Genomic DNA, 23,436 nt, shown 5'->3' with positions numbered 1-23,436 from the left:
GTGTGGTGGGAGAGCTCTGGGCGCTGATTGGATTAAATGATATATGTTCGACTAGCGGCGACGCTGATTGGATACTGGGAATCAAACATCAGTTGGTCCCCCCTCCTGTATGTCGGCTGTGTTTTTAACATGTTTTCAACACGCTCCCGTGAAGAGTGTCTGTCCGCCGAGAGACTTCAGTACTTTGACCCAAAAATGCGTTGTTAAACTCTCTATGTTCGTCGAGACCTTATGAAAAAGGCAGAGCTGTTGGACAGAGTTGTCAGTCGCGTGGTTGTGCTTCAGAGGATTAACATTAGCTCAAGATAGCTAAGCTAGCTAATAATACCACTGTGACCAGTTGTACTCCAGGCTGCCCAGTTGTGGACATATTTTCGCACTTTTTGCACGAAGAAATGCAAGTCAAAGAGTTATTTGTGTCTGCTCCAGGAAAAGCGATTCTCCACGGAGAGCATGCGGTGGTGCATGGAAAGGTAACCTGAAAGTACAGCTAACAGTTTATAAGTTTGAGTTGCATGTCTGTCAGTAGTCTTCAAAAAAGACACCTTAATACAAGCAGTTGTAGATGCGATTTAATACAAGAACATCTTTGCAAGTTGATTTTCCAGCTGTACTGTTCAGAAAGGGAAATCAACAATTACCTAGAAGGTGGAAAAATAACATAAAACAAGACTGTATTAATCCCATACGTTAGAGTAAGCTCTAGAGTCAGAAAAGGAGAAACATGCAACAAAAAAAGAAGAAAAAAAAGTGATTTGAGTGCAAAAAAAGATTAAATATTCCAAAAATACAATTAAATAAAAAACAAAATACTATTAAATGTAAAATCTGTATACAAATTAGATGAAATAAAAATAACAAATTTAAAATAATAAAATTATACAAAATTTACATACACTATATACACCTTTAAATTATACAGACACTGTCTGTTCATGATGGAAAGTTGCGCAAGATAACTGAAATACACACATGGTGTGTGGTATAGTTACTGTAGAAATAAAACACATAACTATTGGTGCACGGTAAGTGCTGCACAGTAGGACACTGCACAGCATGTCACGCAGCATTTAACAGTTGCAACTGCATAATAATTCAAATACATTAAACAGACGAATAACAATGGTGTGTCACTTGCAATGAAGTGCACTAAATCGGCTATAAGTCTGACCATTTAGTCTCTCTGTGTGTTCTCTGCTCTATTTCAGGTGGCCCTTGCTGTCAGTTTAAACCTGAGAACGTATTTACGGTTACAAGGCACCACTACTGGCAAAGTTTGCATCAACCTCCCAAATATCGACACATTCCTCTGCTGGGACCTGTCTGAACTGAAACAGCTTGTTGCCTATTCTTGTGGTAAGGAATGATGCTGTGCTGCTAACTCTTGTAAACACTATAATATTTAGAGTTGGACCTGCGTCATGCATCGCAAAGTCCAGGAATGCAGTGACATTTGAATGTTAAAACTTCTTTCAAGTGTCTCAAAAACAGCTCTTTTTGTATTTGATCATTTAACCCCAGTTACATCTAATCATCAGATTAGTTTTCACAGCCTAAATATTCATCTCTATTTTGATTCTGATGTAGCGATTAACTCAGTTTTCCATTTTATACCATTAACTAGGATGACTAATCTCTGGCCAGACGAATATAATGTGATTTGATTATCGTACACCTACAGATCACAATATGTGTTGTTGCGATACTATTCTAGAGATTTTGCTGTGTCTTGTAACTCATGTTAACAGGTAAGAGGGAAGAGGTTAAACTTCTGGATGCTGAACTTGTGAGAAGACTGCGTGAATTTGTTGGGGTCACCAACGGAAACTTGGATACCTGCAACATGGCCACCCTCGCCTTCCTCTACATCTATCTCTCACTGTTTGGATCTAGGTGAGACAGAGCTACAGTTCTATCTTTGCAGCTTGTTGGCTCAGATGGCCACAAAAATAGCATTATGACATACAGATATTTTTTAAAACTATGTAAAACAAGAGACCAGTCCCAGCAGATATCATCCAGTTGCAAAGCTTTAGCTTCAGGCCAGTTTAGGGCAACTTTGGTTAAAAACATAACAGCAGCAACAGTTAAAGAATGCAGATGTGGATTGAAAGCAAACGCGAAAGCAATAGTGTCTTTTCAAACCTGGCCCTGTAGATTTAGCACTTTTGCCACATGCAGGCATTAAATGTTACAGGTGCATCTTTTTTTAGAGCTACTGATTGTGTTGCTCAAGAGAAAGGAGCGAGTCTTCACCAGATTTGAGACTCAGCTATCCAATGTCTAATCCCAGAAAGAATAATAAAAATGGGAAATAAGGAAAACATGAAAAGTAAACAAAAACCCAGAAAAGCTGACATTTGGTGTTTTACAGACAGAAGCGAAGGAGAGCCTTACAAAATGATGTTCATTTCCCTTCATTTTTTTAATTTTAGCTAATAGATGATACAAGTGTTACATGTAAAACCTTTAAGATACACATAAAAAACTGCTCTAAAAAAGACACAAAAACTGTAGCTGTAATTGACTTTGCCTTATAGTTATGCAGCTGTTAAAACCGCAGCACCACAGTATATAACTAATCTCATAATGGCACCTACTTTGTGGAAAATTTACAGCCTGCTGGACCTGAATTTGTGAGTGTGTGTGTGAGCTACAAGCCACGTAAAATTAATTTAAGTCTGATTTATGTCATTTATTTATGTGTATTGTAGTGTACCATGGTTGGGCTAACTCGCTTATTACATGTCACATGTGGCATTTACAAACGTATGTGCTCATGTGTGGATATTTTTTTTTAAAATTAATTTATGCAGAATTGTTGAGATTTCTGACAGCTAAATGCTGTAAATGTAAAATGGCAGAATATGACAGAGCGTACACGGAGTTATAGGTAATTTTCACTTCATCTGAAAAAAATTCCCACCACTTTGAAATGGAGATATTAAAAAGAGACAGACAGAAAGGCCGGATGTTAGTTTTAGCAACTCCAGCAGCTGCGAGCACGGAAGATGCTCAGGAGCATTAGAGCCGCAGGTTGTTGAGAGGTTTAATCGGCGCTGACACGGTGCTGCCGTGTCTGAGAGAGGTGATGGGTTCTGACAGGATGGCCACTAATGAGAGTCTGGCACTGGGCCACACTGCAGCCTTTAACAAGTCTGGATGTGTTATTCCCTCGAGAGAAGAGCTGGACAATTAGTTTAGAGTATTCTCCTGTCTGCCCAAAAGCAGCCTCCCTGACAGACACTGACAGCAATGTCAAGCAAGTTTCTGTTGTATATAGTAGTGTATGGATTACTTAACATTACTCACTCCTTATAGTTATGTTTATACTGTAACTGTACCAGTAATAGCATGAAGTAAAATTAAGAAGGGGATGTGATGAATGATTTACTCAGTACTTATGTATATATATATATATATATATATATATATATATATATATATATATATCCTTTATTTAACCAGGTAAAAGACTCATTGAGATTTAAAATCTCTTTTCCAAGAGTGACCTGGCCAAGAGGGCTGCTTTAAACAAAGTTACAACAATAAATACAGACAAATACAACTATCACACAATACAAAGAGCAAGCACAATCTCCAGCTACTTATTTTTTGTACCAAAAAGTTAGTCATGAATGCAGTATTTAGGCATTCATATACAAACAGAAGCTCAGTTTTTATGTTTATTTCCTCAGTGAGTTGCCCAGCTTGACGGTGTCTGTGTGGTCGGAGCTGCCGACTGGAGCAGGACTGGGGTCAAGTGCTGCCTACTCGGTGTGTTTGGCTGCAGCTCTGCTCTGTGCAAGCGGAGCCATCCCTGCTCCTCTCAGAGAGTGGGATCACACTGCCAGGTAATGACATCATATTAAGGAAATGTCTCTTCTGTGACCTGTGTGTGTGTGTGTGTGTGTATATGTGTGTGTGTGTGTGTGTGTGTGTGTGTGTGTGTGATTTGTGCAGAACATAGTTGTGCACAGACAGAATTTGTAGGCCTGATGAACCTGTTCTGAAAAGGGATCACAGAGGTGATTTTACTCCTCACATGCCTCACAATGTACAAACAGCCTCACCAAAAGTTATTCAGTTTAAAGTTTACAGAGAATGAGAGAAGACCTTGAATCACTTCATAAATAGAAAAACTGAGGTATGGTGTTAACACTTCCAACATGAACGCCTGCACAGTATTATGCAATTACAAACAACAGCTGCAGTGCAAAAAATACAATTTTTGAGACACACATTTTTGATCAATCTGTCAACCCATTTTTCTTTATTTCGTCTTTAATTTAACTTGATTCGTTTTTTAGTGTTGTAGCCCAGTGACTGCATAATTCTGTCACACAAAACCACCTGCAGTGAAATAGCAGAGAAAAACAAGCTTAGAAATATTTAATTTGAACAAAATACCACACATACCCATTTCAATCCTTTAAATGCCTTTGATTTTAAAGTTAAATATATTAGTCAATTGAAATACTTTTTTTTGAGCTGATTTCAAAAACATGGGTGCGCACATGAATGCTGTTTTATTAAGAGAAAAATGTACGAATCTCTGTGCAGCAGAATGAGAGATATTTTATATTCTGCACACTCTTCTTCTTTGTCAAAACCTGGTGCCCACATTACCCATAATGCAACTTGACAATGGACAGTGCTTTTTGATGAATGCCAACATTGTCAGTGGAACAGAAGGACTAATAAAAAATAAAGGGAATTTACAAAATAAAATTAGATGTGTCCTGTGATGAACTGCAGGTTCGTGTTAACCTGTTTTAGATTAAAAGTCACAGCGTCGTCTAATCCTCTTGTAATCATATTTTGGTAACTACAATGATCTGTAAGGCAAGACAAGTATATGTCATCATTAATGCATGGATGTAGTTACAAAGTCCTTTACATAACTTAGTAAATTAATAAAAAGTCTATAGTTTGTGATGTATTTATATGAGATTACATGAGGTGTTGATAGCATTTTAAACCCACCAAAATGTTACATTTTAAAAGCCCAGGTACCAAAACTGACATAAAAAAACTAATGGCGACAGAGGCAGACTAAACACATCACAAAGTCAAGTAAAGTCATTACAGTCAAGGGTAAACTGGCACATTTGGTCTGACCTCCATGAGAGGAAATAACTCTTCTTACCAGCAGGTGGCAGTAGTCTCTATTCGTCATACTAAAAGGGAAACCGCAGACAGATTCAGTGACAGATCATAGTTAACCAGCCAGTTAACATATTATATTTTCTGTGTGCCAGGGAACAATAACACAAGCAGTTATGAACCATTTCTGCTAAAGAGCTTCATGACTAAAACAACAACCTGACCTATTAAACTTAGTTTGTTTTAATCTAACTTCCTTTTGACTGAAGTTGTTTATTTGCTTTCATTTCTCTTCTCATGCACCGAGCGGAACTGCTAATCAGAGTTACTTAAATCACCGATGGGCTCCGCCTGCCCTGATGATTCAACATGCTGAATCAGCAAAAAAAAGGCTGACAAGGGCCAACTAGTGCCAACAGTGCGGGACACACTGCAAAAACTAGGACAAAAGACGGTCACCGACTGCCGACCGTTGTCTTGGTGTGTCAGGACCTTAGAAACATTCATCACAAACAACATCTGTAAAATCATTCATATCTACTGTATATTGGTTTGGACATGAAGAGGCAGTTTAGGTCTCTGAAGGTCTGTTGGGATACAAAGTTCTCCTTTTAATTTACAAATAATTGCAGGTGGTGTCAGGAGGACCTGGAGCATATCAACAGCTGGGCTTTCCAAGGGGAGATGATCATCCATGGTAATCCTTCAGGAGTCGACAACGCCGTCGGAACGTGGGGTGAGACCCGATATTATCTGGCATGCGGTGCAGTACATATGGTGTTTTAACTTCCTTTGTCTCTGTGGACACTTTAATGGAACCACTGCTGTTCATTATCATTTGATGATTATCTATTTAATGATTTTGATTTCCCTGTATGTAGGTGGCATGCTGAGATTCTTGGCCGGGAAGATAATACCACTGAGCAGGTAATGACATTGATTAACAATTTTTAATTTTTTTTTTTGTGATCTCATTTTAAGAGAACAAAGTGAATTAATAAAAACTATAGTGTGTATTTTTTACACATTAAAAACAAATTTTGTCTGGGTAAAATTAGTGCACCAGAATAATGTGTCTGCATGAACTCTCTGCTCTGTCTGCTTTACTTCCAGGGTGCCGTTATTAAGAATCCTCCTCACTAACACAAAAGTACCACGTAGCACAAAGGTACTTGTTGCCAGGGTGAAGGACAAGATTAACAAGGTACTAAATGGTTTCTTCCTCCCCCGTGTGTTACTTGCCGACACTGTAATTAATATAATAGGCGGTGCTTTTGCATGGCAGATACTCCAGAGCCTGCCGTTGAGTGCCTTCATAAAATATTGAAATTAAACTCTTAGCGAGCGCCCCTGTGTGCTGTTGCCTTGGTGACACCAGCAGGTGTTCAGATTTCTGCCTCAGACATAGATCGGTCTAGATGGTGTTGTGGCAGTGTTGTGATCAGTCTGGAACACAACCAAAATCAAACCTGCCATTTTACAACCTGTGTTTGGATGAAAGTGTTTTTTTTTTCTAAACGTGTGCACAGAGACACTTGTTGTTTTTCCACATAAACTGCAGTGTAAGGTTTTTATAATGTACTAAAACTAAACTTACAATTAAAACTAGGTGTGAAATCTTTTTTGAGATAACTGAAATAAAAATAAAAACTAGACTTTTGAAAAAAAATATTGTATTAGCATACCTATTCTGAACTTCTTAAATCTTGCCGCTGACAAATACCCCCCATATTAAATTTACGTATATATGAAAAATAATCTCATACCGAAACCAACTGATATTAAACCTAAACTCAAAACAAAATTTAAAAAATGAATTAAAGACCATAAACTGAAATAACGCTACTGCAGTGATGACTGTGTAGAAATGCTGTGCACAAGTGACGATGTTAATTTTCTCTTGTTTGTTGTTTTCATCTTCTGTAGTTTCCCTCTGTCATGACCCCGGTGCTTGACTCTGTTGATGCCATTTCCTGCACTTGTGAGAAAGTCCTTTCAGATATGACCTGCAAGCCCATCACTGGAGAGCACTACAATATTCTAGAGGTACAAAATATTATAGATTGTGATAGCAGCTTGCATTGAAAAAATGAGACATGACATCAGATCTTTATAATACTTGAGCCTCTATCTCACATGACCTCTGTACAATGTGTGGACCTGATTCTGCGGACATTCTGGCAAATTGATTCCCTTTCTCACGTGTAGCACACATCAGGAGATTATCCCTGGAAATGCTTTGTTTGGTTCTGGCGAGGGTTGGCGCCTGTGCAGGACATGACTTGGGCTATACCACAATCATATAGCCAGTTTGTAATTTTGTCATAAACAGCAGTCATGGAAAACCTGGAAAGGTCATAGAATTTCACAGTAACATTTTCAAGGCCTGAAAAAGTAATGAAAGTAGTCAAAATCATTGAAAGTTTTGGAAAAGTCATGGAATATGCTTATGATAAAAGAAATTGTTACAGTCATTTTTATAGATAGAATCTTATTTGTAATGTGACATAACGGCAAATTTATTTTCTGTACCTGTCAACATAACGTAGTGATGTTTTGTTGACCGCTGGATGTGTCCTCATTTTCTCCTTGCGTTCTGTCTCTCCCTTCATGTATGCAAGAGAGCTGAAATTTTGTTTTAATTGAGACTGAATCTGAGACAGAAACGCCATCAACACACCCACTTGCTCTCCTTGAATTCTCTGGATAATTACCTGCTCATTACATTACTCAGGCTTTGTGCTAGAGAGATGGCAGGTTAAAGTCAGTTTAATGTCTGGTCCAACTCAAGTGGACATTTGTATTCTTACATACAGCTGCTCTGGGTAATTTTTTTGATAATTTCAGATTTGATACAAATCTGAAATACAAAAGCACGGCCTTTTTTAAAATGTGAAATGTCTTAAATCAGAGAGCCCATATTCACATTGACATGACAAATCCTCTGCCATTAACCACAGCTGTGTCACATCGTTTATAGGAGCTCATTGACATGAACCAGCACCACCTGAATGTGATGGGTGTGGGACACCCTGCCCTGGACACACTGTGCCGGGTCACAATGACCAAAGGGCTCCACAGCAAGCTAACGGGCGCAGGGGGAGGAGGATGCGGCATCACCCTACTGAGACCAGGTACTAAAGGCCAGTTGTTATACTGTGTATGATTAGGGTGAGCATCATTATCTATCCATCACATCGCTACCACCTGCACAACAGCATATATGCTAAGTACTATAATTATTACTGAAAATAGCTGCTATTCACATATCCAACAGTAATGACATATAGGGCAAATATCACATTACATCACAACCCAATAGATCTAAATGAGATGACCATCCCTCATACTGATAACACCTAACAGAGGCAAACATCATCATCATCATCATCGCCATCATCATCAGTATCATCATCACATAGTTATCATATGTCATAATGTAAGTAACATATCAAGAATCACCATTTCCTTTCACGTTTCTATCAATCATATATAGTAGCACAGCAGTGGGCATTTTAAATGTTTGTGTATAAGATCAAGTCAAAGGTTTGTGTCTTTTTATTTTCAAAAGGAACATCTTTTATCTGGTCAAAAGATGAAAGGTGGGACAATATCACAGTAAACAATGCCTGCACAGCTTTATATTTTCAGAAAATATCACTGCGTGAGAATTGGGAGTTAAGGGAGTTGATAACTCAATTCACACTTCTATTGTAAACCAACTGACCTTAATACTCTTCTATGTGCAACTAGTAATCGTCCAAAATGCACAAAAAAAAACAATGGTGGATCCACAGGCTGTTTTTTTTAAATATAACATCAAAACTTCTTATCTTCTGCCAACTTAGTATTATCATTATTAAAGTAAAGTAATAGATTAAAATAGAGGGTACCCTTCAAAGGTGACTGATGCCTGCCAACGTGCCAAAATAAATGAAAGAGAAGATTTACTCTGTGAAAGACACAAAATGAACCACGGGAATGTTTTGTCACTGACTTAAACTGCTCTGCAGAAATAACTAAACAGTCTCTTCTATACTCTTACAGAAGGTCTAAAAGGCAACTCTAGATGTGGACATTGTGCATAATGTACTAATCCAAAAAATTTGAGGAGCTCAAACATCCATTAAGCAGGTCCCCAGAAAGTGCAGCATGCTTTAAAGCCATTTTTTGTGGTGGCCAAAAAGTGGCTTAATACATTCACGTTGCGATGGCATGTGGCCATCGTCGTCGTCATCACTTTACACTTACATGGCAAGAGAAACATCTGTAAATCAGTGGATACATTTTTTGAATGTCTTAACCCCTGAAAAATGGCTCATTTCACTGTCAGAATTTAATCCATTACGTCTGATAACATTTGGAAAGCCTGGAAGAGCCACGTGAATCATTTTTATGCCCATTCAAGTCAGTGGAGTGCTAAACAGGAAGTAGCCAGCTCAGTCGATGGAAGTGCCAAAGGCGCCCTGTCTATTGGCCGCACAGTGTGGAAGCAGTGCTGATCATCCGGGTAATTTTATACGCTGCATTTCAACTGTTGTGGCTTCATGTACCACTGAGAAATTCTGATAGGAATGAATGGGGCCACGCCTCTGTCGTTGTATCCAGTTCTCTTAATACATCAATGCTATTATTGCTGTTACCTGGTAAAAAGTTATCCATTGTTTTTAATTTATAAACTGTAACTCTAAAAATGCAATCTAAATGTTGACCTGCCCTCGCATTAAAGGCTCATATAGGACAAACTCAAAGAGCTCTTAAAGGTCCTGTTAGTAAGATCTAGAGGCATCTAGCGGTTAGGTTACACAACTAAAACTTCTCCTGTGTGCCAAGCATGTAAGAAGGCTGATGGAAAAATGGAAATGGCCCAGTTTAGGGCCAGTGTTTGATTCGTCTTTTCTGGGCTACCGTAGAAACAACATGGCAGACTCTGTGGGAGAGGACGTACTCTGTATGTAGATATAAACAACAATAATTTGTAGTTTCAGGTATTTTTAAACAAAACAAAAGAAAGTTTTGATCATTGTATACCATTTCTGTCACTACCCCTAAAACCTACAGACTAGACGTTTAAAGTCTGTATTTCTGTGCATAAAACAGCCAACAGCACAAAAAATGTGACCAAATGTGGCCCACTATCCTCTCTGTTGGCCATAAAAAGATGAGTGTCGTTAGAAGAAGGAATTTTCTAAAACACTATGCTCTCCAAAAGCTTTAATGAGTTTAATTTATTGAGCTTATGATACAGCAGCTGTATTTTTGTATTCTTGTTCTCTATATTACTAAGTGTTTACATTCCCTTTGGGTGTGGTCTGCTGTACGCCTGTGTTGAATTATGTCACTGCCTTGATTGTCTTGTATATAAGTGTTTTGCTGTTAACACTATTCATGCCGAAACACTGACGGTGATGGTATTTTGAAAAAATGTAAAGCTCTACTTTACCTGCTGAATTAATTACCTCTCCAGTGTAAATGATGCATTTGATTGAAATTAATGGTTCAGTTTGTCGAGGCTCTACTGAATCCTCCAGTGGATTTGTCTCATACTGAATCGAATTTGATGAGGGAAGTTTGATGAGCCAAACCGTCAGACTCCTGCTGACAACAAATGTTCTGTTTTCCTCAAACGCTCCCTCACTCTTCTTCTCTGAAACAACAATTTGAGTGGCAGGAAATGATGAGAAGGCTGCACAAGACGGGTCCTTTGGTGTGTGGGTACTACTGTGGAATTGGTTATAAGGAAACTTTGTATCAACCCCTCTTTGACAAAACAAACAAGCAAAGAACCTGCGAGTTCAGTCTTTGTTTATGCCTGCAGCCTGCAGCATACTGAAATTTTATACGGATAAAATCCTCCAAATAGATTTCCAAATGCTCTTTATTTGTTTTTTAGCAAGCATTTCCATCTGTGTGGATCACAGCAGTTTTCAAAATAGATGGTCTGGTTTCTGTCTTCTCTTGTCTCTCTTTGTGTTAAAGCTCTGTGAAGCAAGTGAAGTTATTTTATTATTGCATTTAAAGCTGCTCTCTCTTCTGAAGCTTTATAATTTAAGCTGAACGTGTGGTCGGCATTAGTATTACTGTGCAGCTGCAGCAGAGGTCGGTTTTCGACCATGTCCTTTGAAACAAACCACACGGAAGTGCCAGATGCTTGGTGGTATCCCACTGATTGCAATGTCCTTATTTCTCTACATCGATGAGATCACTGACTAAAGTGACGTGGTTTTTGTGTGGATGCAGTGTTTTCCCTTTGCTGTCAATGACAGACTTAACATGTTCATCCCAGAAAACACCACTGTAGCTAGATTTCAATCTTTACATTTAACAACAGCTGTCTTGCCCTTAACTTTCATCCATTTATATTTTATTGTTCAACTAGCCCCCACCCCCCACCCCACCCCCTCGCTCCCTCCTGACATACCTTTTTTTGACATGACTTTAACATGACTTGTTTGTTTTGTAGAAACGGACTCCTTCGTTGTCCAGACTACAGTGCAGGACTTGAAAGACTGTGGCTTTGACTGCTGGGAAACGAGTATTGGCGGGCCGGGGGTCCAGCAGCACTCTCCTCTCTCTGTTAAGGAGGAAGTTCTGGAGATTTTAAAGCGTTACTGAAACCATGGCTGAACAAGAGGACAAGCAATCTTTAGTCTTCTTGTTTTTTACTTCAAGACGTTAAATATGCTTGACTATTGAAGTAAGCCGAGTGGACCGGGGAAAATTTCCAACTGAGCGGAGCTGGACAAACCTTAGCGAGTGAAAAACAATCTAATCAATTTTAAACTAACAACCAGGCAACTGTGTCTCTAACATATTACTGATACTCATTTTGAACTTTGGGAAAATTAGTGATCCTTGAGGGTACAAGTATATGTTCTGAGCACTTTGTCCATTAGATGGCATCAGAGTTGCACCAAAGCTTTTTATAAAAAAGGATTTATGGTAGGAGGCTCTGATAAATTGATTAATGTGTAAGTGAAGCACTGGCAGGATTAATTTATAGTTTAATCCAAATGTTAAATGCAGAAGGGCCAACATATCTTAATGGATTAGAGGATCGTCAGGCATTAATTGCTCACTCTTACCACTTTAACATGCAATGTTTTTGTATAATTGCTTTGAGGAAAGTGGTCATTTTATGTAAAAATGATGATGGAGAAGGAGTTTGATGAATGAAATAGTTTTTGTGGTTCTGTAACAAAACCGGATGACCATTATTTGAATGTGTAATTTAGTCTTCACTGTTCTACATTAAGGTTTATCAAAGTGACCGAGCTTTGATCTTTTGCTGCATTATAATTAATGTTGGTGAGAGCAGGAAACAACATTGTCATAAATATACTATGAAGACTATTTGCATATAATGTAAAATTTTCACACTCTCATAAATTATTATATAAACAAATGTATGCTGAATAGAGCTGCAACAATTAATTGATTAGTTGCTATCTATTAAAATATATGCCAACTAATTTGATAATCAATTAATGGTTTTGACTAATTTTTTTAACAAAACAAATTCTCTAATTCCATCTTCTTAAATAAAACCTTTCTCTGGTTTCTTTACTCCTTTTTGACAGTAAACTCAATATCTTTGGGTTGTGGACAAAAACAAGACATTTCAGGACATCATCTTGGGCTTTTGGAAACACTGATTAACATTTTTCACCATTTTCTGACATTTTATGGGCCAAACAACTAATCCATAAATTGAAAAAATAAACGACAGTTAAAATAGTTAGTTGTTGCAGCCCAAATGCTGAATCAGCTTCCAGCCCACGGCTTTTATTATGCTCTACTTTTAACAGGCGAAATGCGTATTTTAAGTGCAAAATAATGCTGAAACCAAGGAATGTTTTGTGATTTATTTACTTAAAATCTCTGAGAGAATAATATAAAATTTTTGTTACAGTTGTATAAAAAAAATTTATGTAAAAAAAATGCATGCAACACACTGTTGGTTTCTGCAGTTACAGACTGACTGGCTGTTTTGTTTTGCTAATAGAGGATGGGGAGAGGGGGACAGCAGGAGTGTGTGGCCTCTCTGGAGCCTCTGGATTAGCGCCACTATAATGTGAATCAACAACAACCAGCGTCCTTCTGTGACTCACACATTTGTGCTGACACATATGCACACGCACACACACACACATACACATACAGCAGCTTTTCCAAATTCTCCTCCACCTAATTGCTCATCCTACTAAGCATTACAAAATATTCTGCAAATGCTGCAGATACAGAAGAAGGATCTGTTTAGAATATCCCTGATTTGGGGAAAAGGTCATAGTGGGATTCAGTTGAGTCTGAATATCCATTTCATTTTCTATTTTTTAAATGTCATGAAGATTGAGCAATACGAATCTGGCAGCGTACGTGAATACACAACATTTGTCACCCTCCCTCCTTTTCCGCCTGGCGCCCCCTCTGTCCTCTTGAATTGTGTCATCTTTATGTCAGGGCAGCCCCCCGTCAGTGCGCCACACAGTTGCCCCTAACCCCTGCTGGAATTTAATTACCACTGCGCTTTTCAATTGAAATGGCATTGACGAGGGGGGACAAGAGGGAGACAACAGAGCCTGTTTCATTTGAAGCCCCTCTCTTTCTTTTCTGTCTCATTCTCTCTCACTCCTTTTACCCCTGCAAGGCACAGATGGTATTTTTTTTTTTTTTTTTATCAATGTCAGCGCCTGCTTCTTTCTGCTCTGATGAATAGAATCTAAAGAGGCCCTGAGATTATTTCAGATAACAGAGGGAGTGAGGAAAGGGGGTCAAGGATAGAGGGAGAATGTCAGAATGAGAGAGATGCCGTCCCAGCAGCGAGGAGGGAGAAGTACAAATCATTTAACATTTAACGTTTAGGGAGTTTTGTCCGTATGGATCAATGTGGGAGAATCAAGGATGTATAATTCATTTTGTCCAAGCAGGAGGAATGATATGTTAAATGCGAATTTGCTGAGTGGTCATGCTCACTGTGGCATATTCCCTCTGGTCTCTCAGTCGACTGGTGAAATGCTTGTCAGGAGCCATTAAGTTTGAACAGAGAATTAGACCTGACTGACAAGATATCATGTTGCTGCTGGCCACTGGTTTTACTAACAGGGATTCAGTGTATGGCTTCCTATAGAGAGCATTTGCATTAACATATCGAGGCCTCTGGATCACAGTGTGGTGTCAGTTGTTCCTTGTGTGTGTAATATAATTCATGTCATGATATTTGTGTCGAAAGGGGATGTGCATTTAGCCTCAGCAGGGAAGATATGTGCGACCGTCCTCTTCCAGCATTCATATTGGTGCGCTGACAGAGGCAACATCAACATCATGAGCTCTTCTCAGTCATGATGGGCTGTATGATCCTCCTGGGGGTGTTTGCCCTTTTGGTAAGTGGGGGGAGGCGGTTGGGGTTAGTAGCAGGGGTCCAATTAAGACAGGGGGGTTCAAGGGCATAGCCAAAGAACTCTAAGGATGTAATTTTAGGGAGAAACATCAAATTGTTTCTTTAGTCTGAGCTCCTCATAGTACATTTTTTAAAATCCAGTGTACAGGATAAGCTCTTCTTGAGATATGCAGATTGAATACAGGTTTCAGCACCTTGGACCTTAAAACGAATCAAGGGACCCCTCCATAATTAGCTGCATATGGTTACCATTTGTCAAACATTAGGTAAAATATCCAGTAATTCATATATTCTCAAGAAAACAAGACTACTGTATGTCTACAGCAGAAGTAGCATCTCTGTGAAGCTGTCCATTGAGCTAAATGTCAACATGCTGACATGCTCAAAATTACAAGGCTAATGTTGGGCATTTAAACTTGGGGGTCAATGGGGATTGACTTTCTTCTGGTGCCAGCCTCAAGTGGACATTCGAGAAACTGCATTTTCCATGTTGACTTCATTTTTCCCCCTCAGAGATTACGGGTTAATTTTACAGGTATTTGGTCATTCATTTGAGTATTTTTTTTTTTATCTGAGGATTGTGTTAGAGGAAAAGTCAAAGATTCATCACAGTTCATACTGAGGAGCACATGAATGTCTGCACAACTTTCATGGTAACGTGACGAAACATTTCATCAAGTGTGAACGTCAGGGTGGTGCTACGAAGATATAGTCAGGGGAAGCAGATCTGTCCTCAGGGGACCACAAATGAATGTACAGAATTTCATAATTACTTGTCTGTCTGGTGAGATATTCCAGGCTGGACCAAAAAACAAATATAAGAGGAGGTTAAAAAAAAAAATAGACCTGACTTTGTGTGTCAGATGTTTTCTTCTTTCCGCTTTCCTGTCCTGTTAGTCATCTCACGATCTTTCAGGATGTTTTGCGACCCTGTGTGGGGCTCCCAACCCCCCAGAGTGATTACCTGTCCTTCACTCTTTTGCTTAGACAAGATATTTCAAAAGAAGTTTCCACCCGGAGGATGTGTTTGGTCTAGAGCTGGGCTTCACTCATGTTTATGTAATGGGCCCACAGTGTATAGACCTGCTTGAGCTGTATTATTGTAAACATGTGAAACACATGACGCAGAGCGACTCCCAGTCCACGTCCCAGTTTCCATCATGGAATTGTATCATGTCATTGTATCGATCCTGTAATTGATTCTGTGAAGTCGAGGGCACCTGCAGCATACTCTGTCATCACTCAGTGCCAGGAGCGCTCTTGTTTAATTGCAGGCTAAGGCGCTGGTTTTTCTTGTTGCCTTTGAAAAGCCTCATTGATTTTTATACCACCCTTCATCCTTGCTGTGCTCCGTTTTAAGAGCAAATCCCTGGCGTCGAAGTTGCCCAGAATGTAAAAGTATGAAATCTGTCAGCGCCTTTCACAAGGCTTCCAGGTGCAATCCATACACGTTAACACGGAAGTTAAAAAGTCAGGCTTCTCTTGTTTTTTTTAATGTTTAAACAGAAGAAGGAAGAAGAGAGCGTATCCTACATACATACATACGTCTTAGTCTCCTGTGGGACCAGTTGAGACTGTGTTCAGACTGCAAAGGTCAAAGATTGTTGCTCTGCCTGTTTAGATTGTTTTTGTTAAAATGAAGGGCTCGTAGGAGAAAAAAACTGTCCAGTATTTTGGGATTAATGAGAGGTTGGGCAGTGTATTTCTATTTAAAAACATGTGAATCAGTTTAATTCCTTCTTTTTGTTTATGATTTATGCATTTATAGCTCCTGAAATGCATTATACTTCGATAATACATTGCTTTTATTAATCTGACGCCAGTAATCCAAACAGGAATTGTATTTTTTGTCAGGCTTTAAACTGCAGTTTAGAAACTGGCACATAAATATATTCAGTGCATTAGGGGTCTATATAGAACAAAAATATCCTAAATGAAATTTGATTTGCATTAATTTGAGAAGCAGCTTATCTAACATTCATACTTTGAACTTGCTTTGAATTAGAAATAGGTTCTCATCATTTCCCTGGGATTGCAGCCAATTTATTGGATTCAGTTTTTTTTTCTTTTTTCTTTTTTTCTCAGAGACTCGAGTAGGAGGATGATCTCAAAATGTTATCACATGACACCGGGTGATTGATGGACCATTAAAATGTCAGCCAGATGTACTTAAAACCACAGCTTTTAGGTTGATAAATTACGGCACAAATGGATACATAAAGCTGTTAGAAACAAATATTCCCATCTAGAGCTATCTGCAGTCAGATAGTAATGGATGTTCTATCTGCTTGTCTGTCTGTCTCTCTGTACGTTTCTTTCTGCACTTTTTACCCTCTCCCAGTGTATCTCTCGACCACTGCAGTCATGTAATTACAATGGGACAGGTAGGAGTGTTCATATTTCATCTGCTGCATTCACGATAACATCTAATAATCCGAAAGCGTTGCAAAATTGGTATCTCGTTGCTCATGCATTATGAATGAGTCACTGATTGCTTTTTTGCATAGATTAGCAATCATTTCACAGAAATCTTTCATATAAAAATGTGCCAGGAGGGTTCTATCTCTTTTTCTGAAGAGTTGAGGTGACACATCCCGCTGCTTTTTAAGATAAGACGGATCAGGTGATACCACTTCTCCCCCTTGCCCCTCTGCTCCCTCTCTTGCTCTCTGATTTATTTCTCTATGCATATCATCACGGGGTGGGGGATAAGTGTAATTTTCAGCCCACTTTGCAACTGATTGCTCACTTAGTGAATATATTCAGCATCTGCAGTGTTATTGTGTTTGGAGCCAAGTGGCTAAGTAGCACTGAGATTCTTTGGCATCAAAGTAAACATTTGCCGACTGCAGAAGTGCATCAAGAGAAGCAAATCGTCCTCAAAGCTGTGAGACTGTGTATGCCCCACACATGGTTTTCAGTGACCTCTGGTTGTCCTGGCTCATAGCCTCAGATTGGCACAACACATAAGGGGCTTGTATGGTCTAGTGGTTAGGAAAATAGGCTGGTGACCAGGTCTCAGGGCTAAAGTCCCAGGTGAGGTTTACATACCACTTTGGTTTCCTGTCAGGCAAATTTCTCGTGATCTACATAGTTCAGTAAAATGTCAAGTCAAATATTTTTTACAGAGCATGTGAAGAGCTTTATGAACTGTGTGAGCAGTGTAAGTGTGATTGTTTTTAAAGAAATACTTCACCCAAAAAATTCCCATTGGTAAATCAATTACATATGCCATTTTACCTTGAATTTGTGGAGAAAGCTTTGCTTTTCTCACATGCTTCCATAAAAAACGGAGAATATATTGATTAATTGATTGACTGGGCCAGTTGGAGCCCTTCTTTGTAGAGTTTGCATGTTCTCCCTGTGTCATCATTGCTTTTCTCCAGGTTCTTCAGCTTCCTCCCACAGTCCAAAGACATGTAGTTCAGGTTAAGGTTAAGCGGTTATGGAGAATGCATTAATGATTGATTGGGGTCTACGTGTAACGGCAACAAATCTAGATTAGAACAAGAGAATCACCAGAGGTCCCTGATATGACATCATGATTTTTAGGTCACAATACAATATTATTGCAATTTTAAATGTTTTGCAATATGTTGAATATTTGTAAAAATGTGTTGCGACATATTTTCTTTTTTTCAACTGCAAATTAACAAAAATCTTTGTCTATCTCTTTTTTTATCTGTTAAGATAAAGTTTTCACTCTGTTTTCTCTCTTCAGTTATTTTATTGCTGCAATATCTATCCAATGGATGAGAAGCAAATTGATTTCATTATTCTAATAGGCTATCAAAAGTTTAATTTGTATTTGCAATATTAATTATTTATTTAATGAAATATTAATAATTACCAGTGTGGGCGGCATGGTGGGGTGATGGTTAGCACTGATGTTTCACAGCAAGGGGGTCCCAGGTTTGAACCCAGGCTTGGGGCAAGGTTTGGACCTTAAGTGTTGTCCCCGTGTCAGCGTGTGTTTTCGCCGGGAACTCCGACTTCCTCCAACATTCCAAAGACATGCAGGTTAATCTGTGAATCTAAATTGCCCGTAGGTGTGAATGTGAGCGTGAATGGTTGTCAGTCTCTATGTGTCAGCCCTGTGATAGTCTGGCATCCTGTGCAGGGTGTACCCTGCCGCTCGTCAAATGACAATTTTGTTATGGACAATGAATGAATTCAAAACGTCTGTGCACAAACTCACACAACTCATGCAGTGTGATTCAAGTCTCATTTATCCAGTTGTGTGCTTAGTGCTTAAAACAAAAACTTGTTTTCAGTGTGATGTTACCATTTAAAACTGAACTGAAATTGGAACTTCTATATTCTCTTCAAAGCCAGACTCCAATGCTAAGAGTTTTTTAGTGAAAATGCATGTGTTTTGGAGGCACTGAGCATACAACTGGAGAAATGAAACTTGGGTTACACTGTACGAGTTGTGTGGGAGTTTATAAACAGATGTTTTGATATAGTTTTTCTGTCAAATGTGGTCCTGAATCAGTCAATAAATCAGCATCTTGGCCGTTCTCTGTCGAGGCATGCTAGAAAAACAAAAAATTGATATATGAATGGCCATTTTGTTTGTGAAGTATTCCTTAATGTCGCTGAGAGCAGGGTGTAGACTCAACATGAAACAGAATTAAAGATAACATACATAAAAGCTTTATTGGAGCTTTTCATTAGAGCTTTTGTTTGATGCTCTCATAGACTTGAATTTCAGTCTGTCTTGTTGCTGATTGAATAACGACTGAAAAGTGTCAACAGTATGAGTGTGCATGAGGTGTGTCGATGCCTGCGCTGTGTCTCCCATCGTAACCCCTGGCCTTTGCCCCCCTCCCCCGCATTGGGCAGACTCTCAGCCAAGGCCCTGTGGAGGTTGGTGCCCTCTGCCTGACAGCCTGTCACTGTGCTATGGTGGTGATTTTTTTTCTGCAGGAGATGGTGTCTGATTGGGAGCAGTGTGTGAATAGCCCTGTCACACTCGATAAGCCAGCAAGACGACCTGTGACGGGGACATATGGCATGTTTGACAGGGAGAGAGGGTGCGAATCGCACTGAATGATAAAATGGTGTTTTTCCCCCTTCGGCAATGTCATGCTTTCAGGCAAGCGTGTGGACCATCGCTCACTCAAGCGGCTGACTCCGGCCTCCTTGTGACATCTCCTTCAAGGTCCTGAGTTTCTCTGCCTCGCGCCTGGCCAATTCTGACACTGCGAGCCTGTGCTGCTCACAGCTGCTCCGTTAGCTTGTCGATGTGGGGAACATAATTGGATATCAGTTTAGTTTAGCGATGCAGACTGGTAAATTCATCTTAAGAGCCTGTTCGTCAGGACTCCTCTTAAAGCTCTGTGGCGCTGCAGCCCTTCATCCTGTCTCTTTTCAGGCTGTCACACGCCTCACACAGTTGATTAATACATACACAGTCTCATCAGACGACTCTAATTGATGGGTTCAGCCTCCTCAGGACCCTGATTTATTTAAAGGGCCATGAACAGAAAGAGAAAGGAGGAAGGAGACAAACAGGCTGGATTTAAGTGTGTCGGGGAAATTATTGAGTTGAACTGCATGCCTCTCATCCTTACTGTCAGCCGGGTCTTGACTTCTGGTGTTGCAGCCTCAACTCCTATCCTGTCAAGTGTCACATTGTCTGTGTTTGTGGCTGTGACAGACAGCCCAGGTGTCACACTCAGGCTTCAGTGCACCATCAGGCACCTCTGCTCTGGTCCCCAGTGGCTCACAGTCAGAGAGACAGCACAGTCCAATAACCCCTCTCAAACCCAGCATGTCTCGCTCCCCGGGGACTCCCCTGTGGAGTTTACTCTCTGTCCATTGGGCCAGAACTTAGAAACTCTGCCAACGGTCACATGATCCGCTTTCACTCTGAATGCTAATTATAACACTCCAACTGCTACAGTGCAACTGCCATCATTTTGAATAGTTCTGCTGCTTCTTTATACCAGAAACTTTTTAAAAGTAAATTATCTCCTCATGTTGAAAAGATCCTCAGCTGTACATAAAGTAGTAAAAATTGGTACCTCCTCAACTTGCTATAACATGAAAATGATGTTCACCTCCTGATGCATCAGAAATAATAACGTGGTATAATGCAAATAACAACACTTCATGAGAGATTTTACTTTTGATGTTATAAGTTAATTGGCAGTAAAATTCAAGGGATTACTTTTATTTACAATGGAACGCTTTTTACAACATTGTGTTGATATTTTTGCGTAAAGATATACTATGCAGGATTTTCTTGAAAAAAAAAGAAAACAATATATAGACTTATGCAGAAGTAACCCCTCTCTATCATCATTTATGACCCATCAGAAGTGTGTGGTGGTGTAGTTGTCTGCATAGACTGCCATCTGCCTGTATTTTTTTTCTTATTTTTTGTGTTTTGGGTTGTTTAGGGGCCTGTACCCCAATATTTTTACAAATATTTTCAGCCCTAGAGTGATTAAATTGGACAAAATAAAGACTAGTAGGTCTTTTTTTTGTCACTGAATTTGAATATAATAACATTGTGGGTTATGTATGGCTGTTGTTTGATTTGTTCAATTACTTCTTCAATCTTTTTTTAATTTTTTAATTTTTTTTTTTTTTTAAATAGACGTAGTCCAAAGCCAAATGCATCTGGCTCCCTGTGTGTGTTTATGTATGTTTTGAGGGTGCTGTATAATTCAGTCCCTGTTTGGCCTTCAGTTCTTGCATATCCAAAAATTGCGTTGACATTTTCTCATTCCTCAAAGCTGCTGTCCACGTCTGTGTGAGCACTTTGTGACAGCTGCTGTTCCACTGGACACAGTTTCAAGCTGAGCAGAGATAGGCCAGGACCTTCACTCATTGACCCCACATCAGATTTTTTTTTTTGGTTCTGGATTCCATCAATAAGACTTGAGTGGCAGGCTATCCTCTCATGCAGCCGCCCTGTCGCATGCTAAAGCAGACTCGGCCTTGCAGCGGAGCGATGACCTCAGTGCCACAAGCTGCAGAGCCATCAGGAGACAAGAGGGGGTCTTCATCATCCGCTGCACATTACTGGTGTGATGACTGTTAATCAGCTGTTTGGGTCCTCAGATCGACAGAGAAACTTTAGTCAAGTAGTCATTTTAAGGATTTTGTCATGTTTTATTTCATGCATCTCTTAGAAGATTATAGGGATAGCTGGCACTACAGCAATATTCATAAATATGCATCAGGCTTTGTTAAACACTAGAAACACAAAAGTGGCCATTTTCCATGATTGCATCACTCACAGGAGGATGATATCTTGGAGGAAGCATTTTGAAAGAATTGTTAAATAAATCAACTCTTTGATTAGCCAACAAAATCTGAGACTGTTGTGTAAGAAAGGTTTTTTTTTAAGGACAGGAAAGAAATAGAAGAAAACAAGACACTTTTTCAGTAAGCAAGTACAGGAGAGTAAGTGAAGGTGAATGTTAATAAGTGTGGATGATTTCTATAATAGTTTTTTTTGTTGCTCAGATTTTGATGTGATTATAAAATGTTTGTGTTTCAAAAATGACATGGTCACCTTGTCCTGAAATCAAGCTAGCATTTTGATTTTCGATAATATTAAACATCTGATTCTGATCTGATTAAATATTAAATTTCAATTTAAAAATATTTAATTTATATCTTCTCATTGAATATCTTATTAAATAGTGTGGTTACATCTCAAATGTTTTAAAATGGACTACATTTGAATGTATTCATTTTTGAGGCAGTGCTAATGAATTCAACAGTTCCAGAGATTATTACTGATTTCTGTTTTAAGCAGAAAATGATTCAACACTTGCTGGGCACATTTTAAAATATCCTGTCTTTACCAATCATGTATTACATCCATATCAGGAATCCAGTTATTACTTTTCTCTGCCTGGACTGCTTTTCATATACTTGTAATCTTTTCCATTAGATGTGTAGCAAGAGGGGGAAAAATCCCAACCACAGAGGATGAACACTGAAGTATTTAGTCCTCATCTGTAGTCATGAGGGCATCAGCACTGATGAGCATGGTCAGGGTCACAGCACTTAACTCTCCAAAGGAGGACCAGTGCTTGTAATCACATAATATGTATGATCTCTCATTCAAGTGGAGCTGACATTCGGCAAATGCAAATGGTTTCATGGACTGTGTGGCTACGAGAGTTTTGCTCTCTGCTCGCTCTGTATGATGTATATAGCCATTATGTAAAGCACGCCAAATGTAGGCTGTAATGCTCAGGTTGGAAGAATGATTGACAAAATATTGACCATTATTTTTAGCGCAGCGTGTGGACTGCTATGCCGCAGTAGATGTTCAATTTGTCTGTGTTCTGCAGTTCGGAAATTGAACCCGAGGGGATCATGCAGGAGCTACAGCCCCTCTCTGTGCTGTCTCTCCCCCCCTGTAATTAAGAACAACATTTTGTGTTAGATTATAGGGAGACCCATCGTGCCATTGAACTGGCCTGCCTGATTAATAAAAGGCAGCTAATTTCAGTGCAGGAAGGCAGCGCTCCAAAATGGCTCCTAATTACACATTAGGAGTGTGAAAGGCTCCTGCCGCTCCGGCCTCAATCCTCCACCCAACCCGCAACCCCTCCCCAGCCGGGGTGCATGTGCTGGCCCACCAGCACATTAACGCCGCTCCCAGGAGTGGCTAATTCCAGCCAACCCGTCGGCACAATCAGTGGCAGATGTCAGGAATCGAAGATGATGAATTATGAATATCCCGGAGATGTGGATAGGATACCAGCGTTAGGGGGGAAAGGATTCCTTTTTTTTCTCTGCCATTTTGGGCAGCCAAATAAGCAGACAGATTCAGGAGGAGTGTGCAGTAGTTGGAGTGATTGATTTCTATTCGTCATTATAAATGGGGTCCGACTGAAATTGGATGTTTTAGTGAAGTCGTCAAGGACTTTATGAGTTGGAGGGGCTGTCTGGCAGTGTAG

At 39.5% G+C, this 23,436-nt stretch overlaps 1 protein-coding gene across 1 annotated transcript; it reads left to right on the top strand.

Annotated features, from left to right (window-relative positions):
* Nucleotides 1–105: 105 nt before the first annotated feature.
* Nucleotides 106–12,959, top strand: mvk (mevalonate kinase). Its single transcript, XM_042488322.2, has 10 exons — nucleotides 106–473; nucleotides 1,209–1,356; nucleotides 1,749–1,893; nucleotides 3,699–3,854; nucleotides 5,739–5,842; nucleotides 5,988–6,033; nucleotides 6,220–6,310; nucleotides 7,033–7,152; nucleotides 8,087–8,240; nucleotides 11,570–12,959. The coding sequence occupies exons 1-10, from the start codon at nucleotides 396–398 to the stop codon at nucleotides 11,719–11,721; spliced, it is 1,194 nt and encodes a 397-aa protein (XP_042344256.1). The 5' UTR covers nucleotides 106–395; the 3' UTR covers nucleotides 11,722–12,959.
* The last annotated feature ends 10,477 nt before the right edge of the window (nucleotides 12,960–23,436 follow it).

This window comes from Plectropomus leopardus, chromosome 4 (genome assembly GCF_026936395.1).
Source record: "Plectropomus leopardus strain MGB_pleo_1.0 chromosome 4, ASM2693639v1, whole genome shotgun sequence".
Lineage (NCBI taxonomy): Eukaryota > Metazoa > Chordata > Actinopteri > Perciformes > Serranidae > Plectropomus > Plectropomus leopardus.
Note: the sequence above shows the minus strand (reverse complement) of the source record. Positions and strands in the feature narration are given on the sequence as shown.